The sequence below is a fragment of the Carcharodon carcharias genome, chromosome 32 (genome assembly GCF_017639515.1).
Source record: "Carcharodon carcharias isolate sCarCar2 chromosome 32, sCarCar2.pri, whole genome shotgun sequence".
Classification (NCBI taxonomy): Eukaryota; Metazoa; Chordata; class Chondrichthyes; order Lamniformes; family Lamnidae; genus Carcharodon; species Carcharodon carcharias.
Genome location: NC_054498.1, coordinates 8,998,315 through 9,012,597, shown reverse-complemented (window position 1 = coordinate 9,012,597; position 14,283 = coordinate 8,998,315). Strand labels below are relative to the sequence as shown.

General features: G+C 45.2%; 1 protein-coding gene across 1 annotated transcript; it reads right to left on the bottom strand.

Annotated features, from left to right (window-relative positions):
• Positions 1 to 1,051: 1,051 nt before the first annotated feature.
• Positions 1,052 to 13,860, bottom strand: LOC121272074 (pro-neuregulin-4, membrane-bound isoform-like). Its single transcript, XM_041178504.1, has 5 exons — positions 13,559 to 13,860; positions 9,351 to 9,397; positions 4,569 to 4,659; positions 3,228 to 3,380; positions 1,052 to 1,707 (listed from the first exon to the last, which is right to left on the bottom strand). The coding sequence occupies exons 2-5, from the start codon at positions 9,376 to 9,378 to the stop codon at positions 1,572 to 1,574; spliced, it is 408 nt and encodes a 135-aa protein (XP_041034438.1). The 5' UTR covers positions 9,379 to 9,397; positions 13,559 to 13,860; the 3' UTR covers positions 1,052 to 1,571.
• Between the last annotated feature and the right edge of the window lie 423 nt (positions 13,861 to 14,283).

The following is a 14,283-nucleotide window of genomic DNA, read 5'->3' as shown; positions in this document are numbered from 1 at the left end:
CTACAGAATTGTCTCCCAATTCTGGGCGCCGGACTTTTAGAAGGATATTAAGGATTTAGTGAGGTTGCAGAAGAGATTTACCAAGATTTACCTGGAACCAGGTTTTGAGTTTGATATAGAGGTTAGAGAAGCTGGGATTGTTCTTCCTCGACGAGAGAAGGTAAAGTGGAAATTTAATATAACTGTTCAAAATTGCAAGAGATTTTGATAGTGTAAATAATGAGAAGTTGTTTGCACTGATGGGAGGGTCATTAACCAGAAGGTACTGACTTAAGATAATTAGCAAAGAACCAGTATGGAAATGAGAGTTTTTCTTTAAGGGGCGAGTTATGGTATGGAATTGCTGCCTGAAAGGGTGGAGGAAGGAGACTCGATAGTAACTTCCAAAGGGGAATTGAATAAATACTGGAAAAAAAATGTAGGGCTTTAGGAAAAGACAATGGACGTGGTTCTAATTGATTAGCTTTTTCAAAGAGCCAGCACAGATGTGATGGACTGAATGGCTTCTTTCTGTCCTGTAAGATTCTCTGATTCTAGCAAGGTCTGTGCTGAGAATAGATTCCGGCCCTGTACTTCACAAGAAAGTGGAGAGGTTAACAAAGATTACCACGCTGGATTATAATCTACAGAACTGGTTACCCAAAACAACCATGCACTGCTTAAATAACTGGGATAAGAATTCCTCTAGTTGCTGTGTGTAGTGAGATTGTACATGAAGATTTCTTCTGTATGGGAACATCAGTGAGTACGAGCGTGATGTGTGAATGGAACGCGAGACGAGTTAGGACACAAGCGGCAAAATTTTGGATGAACTCAAGTTTAAGGAGCCTCGAAGATACAAGGCCAGCCAAGGAGTGCAATCGTCAAGTCTGCAGGTAACAAAGTCAAGGATGAGGATCTCAGAAGCACGTGAACTGAGGCAGTGTTGGAGATTTCTGAGGTGGAAGCAGACGATCTGAGTGCAAATACGTACTCACAGACGTCACTTAATTGCAATAACATTCCTTATATTTGTGCAAGAAATTCCAGGGAAAATAATAAGATATATACATCCATTTTCACTAATTTAATTTCTCTCGTTGCAGAATATAAGTAGAATATACATAGCTTTTATAGTGCGACCACCACTTACAAGTTGGACAATACTTAAATTGTTATTCATCAGTTTGTACGGCTGACAAGGGCGGGTCTGTTTTATGCCTTGCAGCCCAGTCCAGGAGACTGTAAAGTACTGACGAAAAGTTAATTCCAGCTGTAAATGTTCTGAGTTTAAGAAGTTCCATCGCTGGTAAAACAAATGAGTTTCATAACTGTGGCATAACAGCTGAGGTGCTTCGAGGAACATAGAAGGGAGTCCAGTGACAGGTGGAATATGGAGATCTCTGTTACTCACGGCCTGGGAGAGCTGGATTATAGGAATGAACAATGAACTTTTGCTGTCGCTGATGGACACTTGCGCCTGTCTCAAATGTTCCGCTCATTCATTTCAAGTGAGATTCTCTCAGCACCACAGTTCAGAATCGTCACTCATTTCAATGTTTCTCACTTAAAACAAGCCCACCTTGGTGCATTTAAACAGGTCTGCAATCCACATCCTGCTTTTTGATTCTGACTGATAATATCTCCCTGATGTTGGCGGCTCCACGTGTCGCTACTATGTGGTACAGGCTGCTATTCTGCTGATTGCTTCTCCTTTGTCTCCATTTCCTGAAAGTGCAAGAAACTGAATAATTCATGTGTCAAATACTCATTTTCAGCACTTGCTGCAAGCTGTGCAATTTTGCGAAGAGCAATTTGAATACCTTGGGGGGAAGGATTCACTTGAGCTAATGCTGTCCCTGTTTTAACTCACACTAAGTCCCATTCACCCATCACCCCTGTGCTTGCTGAGCTACACTGGCTCCTGCTCTGACAACATCTCAATTTCATAATTCTCATCTCTATTTTCAAATCCCTCTGTGGCCTCACTCTTCTCTATCTCTGAAATCTCCTCTAGTCCTACAATCCTGTAAGACCCCTGCACTCCTCCAATTCTGGCCTCTTGAGCAGCCATGATTTTAAGCGCTCCACAATTGACATTCTTGCCTTCAGCTAGCTGTACCCAAAATTCTGAAACTCCCTCCCTAAACTTCTCCGGCTCTCTGCTTCTCTACCTTTAAGATGCTTCTAGGACCTTCCTCTTTGACCAAGCTTTTGGTCACCTATCCTAATATCTGCCCAGTTAGCTCAGTGTCAAAATTCCTTTGATAACATTCCTGTGAAACACCTTGGGATGTTTCCCTATATTATAGGCACTATACAAATGCAACATGTTATTTACACTACTTGTACCTCTGTGAGATGGCTGTAGAGAATGGGGTGTGGCTTTTAAAGAGATGGCCGTGAGGAGAAAGTGAATGCAATCGTCTGGATGCTGGGAGTAGGCATGATAGTGATTGCCTATGATGTCTTCTTCCCACCATGGTGAAACATCAGCTGACACTCGGTGATCACTGGTAGTCCTCTTGAGTCGCAGTCAGAAGGCTATGGGTTCAGTCCCCATTCCAAGGACTTGCACACAAAATCCAGGCTGACATGCCCACTGAGGGAGTGCTGCATGGTCGGATGTGCCACTTTTCAGATGAGACATTCAGTTGAGGTCCCATCTGCCCTCTCAAGTGGACATAAAAGCTCCCTTTCGAAGAAGAGCAGGTGAGTTCTCCCCCGGTGTCCTGACTAATATTTATCTCTCATCCAGTACATAAAACAGATTATGTAGTCATTTATTTCATTACAGTTTGTGGGAGCTTGCTGTGTACACATAATCCACTGCGTTTCCTATATTGCAACAATGCTTACAGCTCAAAAAGTACTTCACTGGCTGTACACCACTTTGGGGCATTCTGAGGCTGAGAAAAGGTACTGTTTAAATATAAGGTCTCCTTTTTCTGTCCGCTCTAACGTACAAACAAAGGCGATACAGAGAGGCACCAGAGAACCGATGGTCCCTTGGGATCAACCCCAGCAAATATTCTCACCCACAAAAGAGGCGAAGGGAATTGAAGATTTGGTGGGGAGGGCAGAGCAGCTCATTTGGCTGTGCCTTTGGACACAAAGTTTAAAAATGTCAGGACATTTCCCAGCAGAAAAAAGCCAAGACCGCCTTACCTTATCCTTCTCCCCTCCTCCCCATCCAACCCAGGGGGGTTGCCACGCCAAATCAATTGCAGTTACTCAGGTCCACTTACTTGCAGCAGAAGTGTGTTCCAATAATCACAGCTAAGGCAATAAGCAGAGTCATCACAATGGTAACAACCAGCGATGGACTTATGGTCCTATCTGGCTTTTGGCTCTCAAGCAGGAACTCTTCACATCGGCTTCCTTTGAAGCTGTCATTACACCTGGGGAAAATAGGAAGATTAGGTGTGGATAACTGTCACGGTTAGTGTGATCTATCTGTATCAGCTAACACTGTTCAATCGTCTGTCTCTGTTGAATGAGTTTATCTCAATGCTGAAGGGATCTTCTTGGAACATAAGAACTGGGTCAGCTATTCAGCCCTCAATCCTATTCCACCGTTCAATTAGATCATGGCTGATCTGTTTCTTAACTCCATTTGCCCACCTTAATTTCCAAACCCTTAATACCCTTGCCTAACAAATCTCAGTTTTGACATTTTCAATTGACCCCTCCAGTCTCAGTGGCCTTCTGAGAAGCTTATGTGTGACAGGACAGAATTTGACTTAGATGTGACGACTTCCACAGTTGAATAACTCAATGTCAACTCCTGAAACTGCCGCCGTTCCCCCCCCAACCCCCCCACAAAAAAAATCTTTCTGCCATCCACAAAGTACAAGTCAGGAGTGCAATGGAATACTCTCCACTTGCCAGGACGAGTGCAGCTCCCACAACACATGAGTACCCCAACACCATTCAGGACAAAGCAGCCCACTTGATTGACACCAGGTCCACCACATGAAACATTGACACCCTCCACCACCGACGTACAGTGGCAGCATGGTGTACCATCTACAAGATGCACAGCAGCAGCGCACCAAGGCTCCTTCAAAGCACATTGCAAACCGACATCCTTTACCACTTAGAAGGACTAGAGCAGCAAACACATGGAAGTTCCCCTCCAAATCATATCCCATGCTAACTTAGAAATATATTGCCATCCCTTCACTGTAACTGGGTCAAAATCCTGGAGCACCTGTCCCAACAGCACTCTGGGTGTACCTACGCTCTTTGGACTGGTCTGCAGCAGTTCAGGAGGGTGGATCACCACCATTTTTCCAAAGGCAATTTGGGATGGGCAATAAATGCTGGCCTTGCCAGTGATGCCTATCATCTCATGAACGAATTCAAGGAAGACCTGGGCCACTTGATTTCTGTCCCATACAACGGGGAGAAAGAATAGGCTCTCATTCCATTGGTGAGAGCTGGATTTGTATTTGGGTGTTAATTCCTAAAGAGGGGGACCTCCTGCTGCACCTTTGATCTCCGTGGAGCACCGTATCAGCTGTATGTGGTAACTTGCTGGGGTCTTACCGTGATTCATTACACACCGAGGATTATAGTTGACTTACCAGCAGAAAGGATTGGACGTTGTTAAAATGTAGCAGGTGCCTCCATTAAGACAGTAGGAATTGTAGCTATTTGGGCAGAGCTCCCCATGTGCTAACAAAATTAAAAGAGAAGAGTCAAAAATGGCGATTAGTGTACAAAATCTTGTAAGAACAAACTATAGAATGAGACAAATATTTACCTGTTATACAGCTATTGGGTATTTGATCTTCCACAAAGGCTGAAGTAGTTATGTCACACAAGTAGTCATACTGAGCGCTGTTAAAGTTGCTTTTATACATGGTGCATGTTTAATTCAAATTCCAAGAAACTTGGCCAGCTCTTGGTGCTTACCCTACTAAAGCTGGTTTCCTTTTCCAGCAGTGGGAATATAGACCCACAAAAAGTGATTGAGCCATCAGAGATAAGGACTCCAGATCTGAGCAGTGTAAACAACAGGGGCTGTGCAGCAGCCTCCTGGAATGTAATCTAAACAACCTACAGCCTTTATTAACCACTGGTCCATCCTCAGCTAGATTACGTGTTCAATTATGGAACGCACACAGTAGGAAGGATGCCACTTCCTTGGGGAGGCTTCAGAAAAGGTTGACCAGAATGGCACTAGGGATGCCGGACTTCAGTTGTGTGGAGAGACTAGCAAAGTTGGCATTGTCCTCCATGGAGCAGAGAAGGATAAGGGGAGACTTAATTGAGGTGTTCAAAATGATGAGGGGTTTTGTTAGTAAGTAAGGAGAAATTGTTTCCACTGGCAAGAGCGTCAGTAACTAGAGGACACAGATTTAAGTAATTGGCAAAGGAACTCGTGAGGACATGAGGAAAGTTTTCTTTCACAGAGAGAATTGTCAGGCTAAAAATTGACACTGAGCTAAAGAAGGAAAAAGATGATCAAAAACTTGATCAAATAGGCTAAGTTTCAAACAGGGCCTTAAAGGAAGATTTGTATTTCCATGACTCCTTTCATAACTCCAGGATTTTCAAAGGGCTGTACAGCCAATTAAATACTTTCAAAGTGTAGTCATTGTTTGAATGTCAGGACTAATGTAACTCCAGGACAAAGCACCCTGCTTTTTTAGCACCCCATCCACCACAATAAACAGTCACTCCCTCCACCAGCGATGCACAGTGGCAGCAGTGTGTGTACCATTTACAAGATGCACTGCAGAAACTCACCAAGGCTCCTTCGACAGCATTTTCCAAACCCACGACCTCTATCATCTAGATGAACATGGGCATGGGAACACCACCACCTGCAAGTCCCTCTCCAAGCCATACGCCATCCTGACTTGGAAATATATCGCCATTCCTTCACTGTTGCTGGGTCAAAATCCTGGAACTCCCTCCCTAACAGCACTGTGGGTGTACCTACAACACAGGGACTGCAGTGGTTCAAGAAGGCAACTCACCACCACCTTCTCAAGGGAAACTAGGGATGGGCAATAAATGCTGGTCCAGCCAGCAATGCCCACATCCCATGACCAAATGAAAATTAAACAGAAGACAGGGAGAGACAAAGAGCTCTAGAGCCCAGGCAGCAGAGGCACAGCTGCCGATGGTGGAGTGAAGGAAGGGTACGAGAGGCCAGAGTTGGAGAAGTGCAGATATCTTGGAAAGCTGTAGGGCTGGAAAAGATTACAGAGATGGGTGAGACCACCAACGGATTTGAACATGAAGATGGGAATTTAAAATTATCGGCGTACAGAGATCAGAAGCAACTGAAGGTTAGCCAGCATGGTGCTGAACAGGACAGTGCGAGTTAAAATACGGGCAGCAGAGTTTTGGATGAGTTTAAAGCTATGGAGAGTGGAAGATGGGAGGCGGGTCAGGGGAGCATTGGAATAGTTAGGTATTTTATCAACCATGCATGTTAACTATCCTATACTAAACCTGACATATCTATCTCTTGATTCCTTCATGATATCCCAAAAGTAAATTGGGCCCAGTCCTTATGACCTTTTAACAAATAATGGATGGATATACTTACCTGGCATTTGAAACTATTTGCCAAATTGGTCTCATTTGGTGGCAGAATGTTAGATTGCCAAAGGGCCCAGTTGGGAAGCATTTAATATGATAGGGGTTCTTATCTTAAGATGATACAGAAACAAATGATAATATGTCAGATACTTGGAATGTCACATGTTGACAATGACCAACCAGGTTCAGTCTAGTTGTCAAAGCAACTGACGTGTTTAGTTTCATATAAATATTACACCACCACCAGCAGCAACTCCCCAGAGAGTAGGGAGTCTCAGGAATGCATTGCTAGCTGATGCTGTGGGTCTGACTCTACCTTCATGTGGGAGCTGGACAGGTTCTTGACTGGGGTAGAGATTGCATCATATAGGGGTAAGTGGATTAGCAAATACTGCATGCATGGTCATATGAACTGCTGAGCTAGTGGGAGAGGAAGTCTCCAGGTTACGCAAGGATGGCTAGAAGGTCTCCCAGCGAGCGAGCCTGCACAATCTCAGCGTTTTCCCTTGTGAGTATATCATCAGGTTCGCTCAGGATTGCTGACGTAATGGGGAGTGTTCTAACTGGTATCCAACCCATGGTTCAGATGACAATGGCTGTGAAATATGAAACAAGTTCCATTGTTCAGCATTGACATTCCTCACCATGCGAAGCCATAATGTATCAAGGCAGCAAGGGGGGGGCGGGGGGCGGTGGGTAGCATCAAGTGAACAAAAATCCACTTTTTAGTTAAAGAAGAAAAGCTTGCATTTATATTGCACTGTTTCTCATCTTCCAAGGCAGCACCGCAAATTTATGCACACCCTCCTGACTTGGAAACATATCACCGTTCCTTCGCTGGGTCAGTAAATTCGCTGGGTCAAAATCCTGGATCTCCCTCCCTAACAGCACAGTGGGCGTACCTGCACCACACGGACTGCAGCGGTTCAAGAAGGCGGCTTACCACCACCTTCTCAAGGAGCAACTAGCGATTGGCAATAAACGCTGGCCCAGTCAGCGAAACCCACATCTCATGGATGAATATTAATAAAAAAAAACCAAAGGGCAGGATTTTCAGTTCGGTGTGTGTGTGTGTGAAATAGCGAGTGTCCCGACGTCATCGTGCACTTGCGCGATATTTCGGTCGGCGGGCACGCGAAGGAGTCGGCAGTGTGCCCGCCGACAATTAAGAGGGCCGTCAAGCCCATTAGTCAATTAATTAAAGTGAAATTTTCCCTGCCCGCCCAACCTTACAGCTGGCAAATCGGCCAAGCGGCCTTTGCATTTTTTTGCGAAATCTCATCCACGGGCGGGACGAGGTTTCAAACTATGATTTAAAAAAAAAACAAAAAAAATTTTTAAACCTCTTTTCTAACATGTCCCTGCTCAGGTGACAGAGTCACAGGAGGGGATATGTTTTCCTTATTTTTGAAATCTTTATTTTTAATGTTCAACATCTTCAGCTCCCTGAGGCAGCTCTGTGCCTTCAGGGAGCTCTCACTGAGTGCACGCCTGCGCTGACTTCTGCAGCTCGCGCTTCTCCCACCCAGCCCCTCCCCCACCCCAGCGGCACTGAGGCTATCAGCAGGCATTGCATGCTGGCCGGTCATTAATTGCGCAGCCGCTCCTGAACTCGCCCGCCCGACAAGGGGAAAATTCCTCCCCCAAGAACCCACAAACAGCAAACAAGATTCATTATTGGTTAATCGGTTTTCGATGCTGTTGTTCGAAGGAGGAATGTAAAGCTCCCTGCTCTTCTACAGCAAGTGTCAAGGACCTGCTACATCCACTCTAGTAGTCAGACGATATAGTCTCATCTGAAATACAGCACCTCTGGCAGTACAGCAGAATTCTAGTAAGGGGTGTCCTTTTGACTCTGCATACTACCATCCTGGCCAAGGTGACAGCATTTAAATCTTCACTTGTATTCTCTAGTTCATATGTGTCAGTTCAACATATCTTACTGGTTCCTCTGGGGTTACCATTTTGTTTTGAGTAATCAATAGATAAGCATGTTTGTATTTTGTTTAGAAGGGGAGAAGGAAAGGGTGTGATCACAGGTCATAACTTTAGGTAGTTAGGAGTCAAAAGAAGAAAGACTTGCATTTACATAGCACCTTTCACAATCTGAGGATATCCCTAAGCGCTTTACGGTCAGTGAAGTACTTTTGAAGGATTGTTGCGATGTAGGAAATGTGTGGCCAATTTGCACACAGCAAGCTCCCCCAAACAACATTGAAATAATGATCAGATAGTCTGTTTCTGGACCAATGTTGGTTGCGGGATAAATATTGGCCAGGAGAGAACCTCACTGTTTTGGGTTTAACGTCACATCCAAATGACAGGATGGGACATTAAAAATAAAGAATCCAAAGTGCCAGCCAGTGGAGAAGTGACAGGGAGCACAGATTTATTTCTCTCTGTGCACCTCTGTAACTCAGCACTGCTTGAGGACACGAGTGGAGCTGGGGTGGAATGCTTGGGTTGCAATTCAAACCGCTGAGGGGGATAAGCCAAACCAATGCTTTGCTGTTTAGGCTCAGGGCACTTGACTGGCCTCTTGGGCACGGTGCCACAGGAGATTTCACCCTGTGAATCCGTGACCACCAAGGAGTCAGCACCTTGGGGGGGGGGGGAGGGGGGGCAGAATTGCTTAAAAAAAAGTTGCTTGACTGTAAGTCAAACACATACTTATAAACAACGACACCAGATAACATGGTGAAGGCTGCGGTTTCCAATGGAGTTTGGAATGTCTTTGTTTCCTTGGGCAGGATGGGAGGGAGGGGCACAATGCACATTCTCACCCAGCTAATCCTGATTCCATTCCTTACCTGGCGTCACCATGTCACTGTGATCCATGTGATCCACGATAATCTTCCTACAAAACAGGAAAAGATCAGTTTGAACAGTTAACCTGGTCCCGCTCGGTATTGCTGGCATCCTGTCAAACCACAGCAGTGAAAGCAGGTCCACATTGAAAAGGAAGCAACGGTTAATAGTCAGGCTGACACTTAACTGAAAGCCTTTGTCAATGTGTATTTTACATAAATGGAATCTATTTAGGACACACAACAACTTGCAATTAGATAGCACCTTTAAAGTAGTAAAATATCCCCAAAGTGCTTCACAGGAGGATTACCAAGCAAAATTTGACAGCAAGGAAGTGTTAGAACAGGTAACCAAAAGCTTGGTGAAAGAGGTAGGTTTTGAGATGTCTTAAAGAAGTGGGGGTGGAGACATTTAGGGAGGGATTCCAGGGTTTTGGGTCTAGGCTGCTGAAGGTACGGACGCTAATGGTGGAACAATGAATGCGGGGATGTACAAGAAGCCAGAATTGCAGGAGTGCAGGGATCTGGGAGGGCTGGAGGAAATTACTGTCCAGAGATAGGGAGAAGTGAGATGATGAGGAACACATAGCAGGCAGGTGGTGGCATAGTGGTATTGTCACTGGACTAGTAATGCAGAGACCCCAGGAAACATGACAGCCAAATTGAACACAGCAAGGGTGCCACATACAGCAATGTGCTAATGACCAGGTGATCTGTTCTGTGTAATGTTAGATGAGGAATAAATATTAGCCAGGACTCCAGGGTGAACTAACTCTGCTTTGAAATACAGGGAGGGAAGACTCAGCCTCAAATTAATGTCTCATCTGAAAGACGACACCTCCAACAGTGAAGCACTCCCTCAACACTCCGCTGAGGTGTCAACATAGGTTTCGGGGCTCATGTCGTTGGAGTGGGACTCGAACCCATGACTGTCTGACTCAGAGACAAGTGTGATTACAGCTGAGTTACAGCTGACAACTAACTTAAGGCAAATTGAGAATTGAACCAGAGACCTACTGGTGTGGCTTAGTACAACACTGAGTGGAGCCTTTCCCCATTAGGAGCTCCATGTAACAGTCAAATGTTTTTTTTTGCAATTCAGTTGTGGCTCAGTGATTGCACTCCTGACTCAGAGGATTATAGGCTTGAATCCCACTCCTGGACTTGAGCACAAATATCTCGGTTGACACTTCAGTGCAGTACTGAGGAAATCCTGCACTGTCAGAGGCGCCACCTTTCAGATGAAATGTCAAACCGAGGTCCCGTCTTCCGTCTCGGGTGGGCATAAAAGATCCCATGATGCTAGAGCAGGGGAGTTATCTCCGGTGTCCTGCCCAATATTTATCCCTCAATCAACATCGCAAAAACAGTTTATTACTTGTACTGACAGGTTATACATTGACATGTCTTAATGAAAGGCCCATTTTTAAAAACTATTCATTCACAGGATGTGGGCTTCGCTGGCTAGGCCAGCATTTATTGCCCATCCCTAGTTGCCCTTGGGAAGGTGGTGGTGAGCTGTCTTCTTGAACCGCTGCTGTCCGTGTGGTGTAGGTACACCCACAGGGCTGTTAGGAAAGGTGTTCCAGGATTTTAACTCAGCGACAGTGAAGAAACAGCGATGTGGAACATTTCTTGTTCCAGTCCTACTCCAGCCCTCTTCCACAACTCTTTCTCTGGTACATCAATGATTACTTTGGTGCTGCTTCATGCTCTTGTCGGGACTTGGAAAAATTTATTAATTTTGCTTCCAATCTCCACCCTTCCATCATTTTCACGTGGTCCATCTCTGACACTTCCCTTCCCTTCCTTGACCTCTCTGTCTCAATCTCTGATGATAGACTGTCCACCAATATCCATTACAAACCCACCGACTCCCACAGCTACCTTGACTACAGCTCCTCACAACCTGCTTCCTGTAAGGACTCCATCCCATTCTCTCAGTTCCTTTGCCTCCGTCGCATCTGTTCCGATGATGCTACCTTCAAAAACAGTTCCTCTGACATATCCTCCTTCTTCTTTAACTGAGGTTTTCCACCCACGGTCGTTGACAGGGCCCTCAACCATGTCCGGCCCATCTCCCGCGCATCCACCCTTACGCCTTCTCCTCCCTCCCAGAAACATGATAGGGTCCCCCTTGTCCTCACTTATCACCCCACCAGCCTCCGCATTCAAAGGATCATCCTCCACCATTTCTGCCAACTCCAGCATAATGCCACCACCAAACACATCTTCCCTTCACCCCCCCTATCGGCATTCCGTAGGGATCGCTCCCTCCAGGACACCCTGGTCCACTCCTCCATCACTCCCTACTCCTCAACCCCCTCCTATGGCACCACCCCATGCCCACGCAAAAGATGCAACACCTGCCCCTTCACTTCCTCTCTCCTCAACGTCCAAGGGCCCAAACACTCCTTTCAAGTGATGCAGCATTTCACTTGCATTTCCCCCAACTTAGTCTACTGCATTCGTTGCTCCCAATGTGGTCTCCTCTACATTGGAGAGACCAAACGTAAACTGGGCGACCGCTTTGCAGAACACCTGCGGTCTGTCCGCAAGAATGACCCAAACCTCCCTGTCACTTGCCATTTTAACACTCCACCCTGCTCTCTTGCCCACATGTCTGTCCTTGGCTTGCTGCATTGTTCCAGTGAAGCCCAACGCAAACTGGAGGAACAACACCTCATCTTCCGACTAGGCACTTTACAGCCTTCCGGACTGAATATTGAATTCAACAACTTTAGGTCTTGAGCTCCCTCCCCCATCCCCACCCCCTTTCTGTTTCCCTCTTCCTTTTGTTTTTTTTCCAATAATTTATATAGATTTTTCTTTTCCCACCTCTTTCCATTATTTTTAAGTATTTTAAAATATTTTATGCTCTCCCCATCCCCACTAGAGCTATACCTTGAGTGCCCTACCATCCATTCTTAATTAGCACATTCGTTTAGATAATATCACCAACTTTAACACCTATGTGTTCTTTTGTTCTATTGTTGGTGACATCTTTTGATGATCTGCTTCTATCACTGCTTGTTTGTCCCTACAACCACACCACCCCCTCCACTTCTCTCTCTCTCTCTCTCTCCCCCCCACACCCCCCACACCTTAAACCAGCTTATATTTCAACTCTTTCTTGGACTCGAACTCAAGTTCTGTCGAAGGGTCATGAGGACTCGAAACATCAACTCTTTTCTTCTCTGCCGATGCTGCCAGACCTGCTGAGTTTTTCCAGGTAATTCTGTTTTTGTTTTATGATATATTTCCAAGTCAGGATGGTGAGTGACTTGGAGGGGAACTTTCAGGTGGTGGTTTTCCCATGTGTCTGCTGCCCTTGTCCTTCTAGGTGGTAGTGGCTGTGGGTTTGGAAGATGCTGTCTAAGAAGCCTTGGTGAGTTCCTGCAGTGCACCTTGTAGATGGTACACACTGGTGCTACTGTGCGTCAGTGGTGGTTGGAATGAACCTTTGTGGTTGTGGTGCCAGTCAAGTGGGCTGCTTTGTCCTGGACGGTGTTAAGCTTCTAGAGTGGTTGGGAGCTTCACTCATCCAGGCAAGTGGGGAGTATTCCATCACATTCCTGACTTTTCCCTTGGACAGGCTTTGGGGAGTCATGAGGTGAGTTACTTGTCACAGGATTCCTAGCCTCTGACCTGCTCTTGTAGTCACAGTATTTATGTGGCTAGTTCAGTTCAGTTTCAGGTCAATGGTAACCCCCAGGATGTTGATAGTGGGGGATACAGTGATGGTAATGCCATTGAATGACAAGGGGTGATGGTTGGATTCTCTCTTGTTGGGGATGGTCGTTGCCTGACACTTGTGTGGCGCAAATGTTATTTGCCACTTGTCAGCCCAAGTCTGGATATTGTCATTACACACTGATGTAAAGGTGATTTCCAAAGCATCATTGCCTGTTGGTGGGAGTTTGCTGTGTGCAAATTGGCTGCCACATTTTCTACATTACATTCAAAATTGTCTGTAAAGTGCTTTGGAACATCCTGTGAAAGGCACTATATAAATGCAAGTCTTTTTTTTTGCTTTTTTTTTACATGTTTTCCTACTGTCAGAAGTAGAGCAGGCCCTTGACAAGCACCAGCTATCACATGGAGATGAATTCACCCATTTCACAGCGACAGAAATCGACACACCTTTGTGTAAGTTGCACTTTTGTAACATGGCCAAACCTAAAATACAATAACAAATTTTCTGTACTTACTTTTAATGCAGTCCGCAGTCAGTGATTGCTCCTCTGCACATTCATTGACATCGGCCTCAATATATATTCAGCCCTTGATTGTATCATTGCTGAATGGGAGTGTGCTGTGTGTGAAACCTATGTTCAGTTTTCCTCCAGACAATTATAATCAAAAAATGCACCAGTCAAAAGAGCTGAACACAAAATAACACATGGACTCCTCTGTCACAGCATAATCCAACAAACTCTGAAAAACAAGCGACTTTCACTGACTTTGCCAGTTCGCAAAGTCTCAGCTTGTTCTGGGAGGGCTTATACCTTTCTCCACTACTTCCTTGTTCCTGCATTCTTTAGGTTGGCTGATGGCCAGTGAGATGAGATTGCTGAAATTTCTTTCCCTTTCCTACCCATTTATTTGAGGGATGGGCAGAGAGGGCTGGTTTTAAAATTTTGCAAAATTTTAAAAACAATTACAAAAGAAAAGGCAGCGTGGGATGTGCAGAGAACTCTCTCAAGAAAGACTTTTACCCAGGGCGATGGTGATTATTTTGAAATCACCTCTACATCAACATACTTTCATTAGACATGCCAATGTATAGCTAGTTATTACATGTAACAACAGCTTGCATTCAGCATGTTTGTACAAAAACCACAGATAAACAAACTTATTTAATCCCTGCAAAGTTAGAATGTGAGTTTTTTATAAACAGCAGGTAAAGATCATTAGGCCTGAAATATGCATCCCT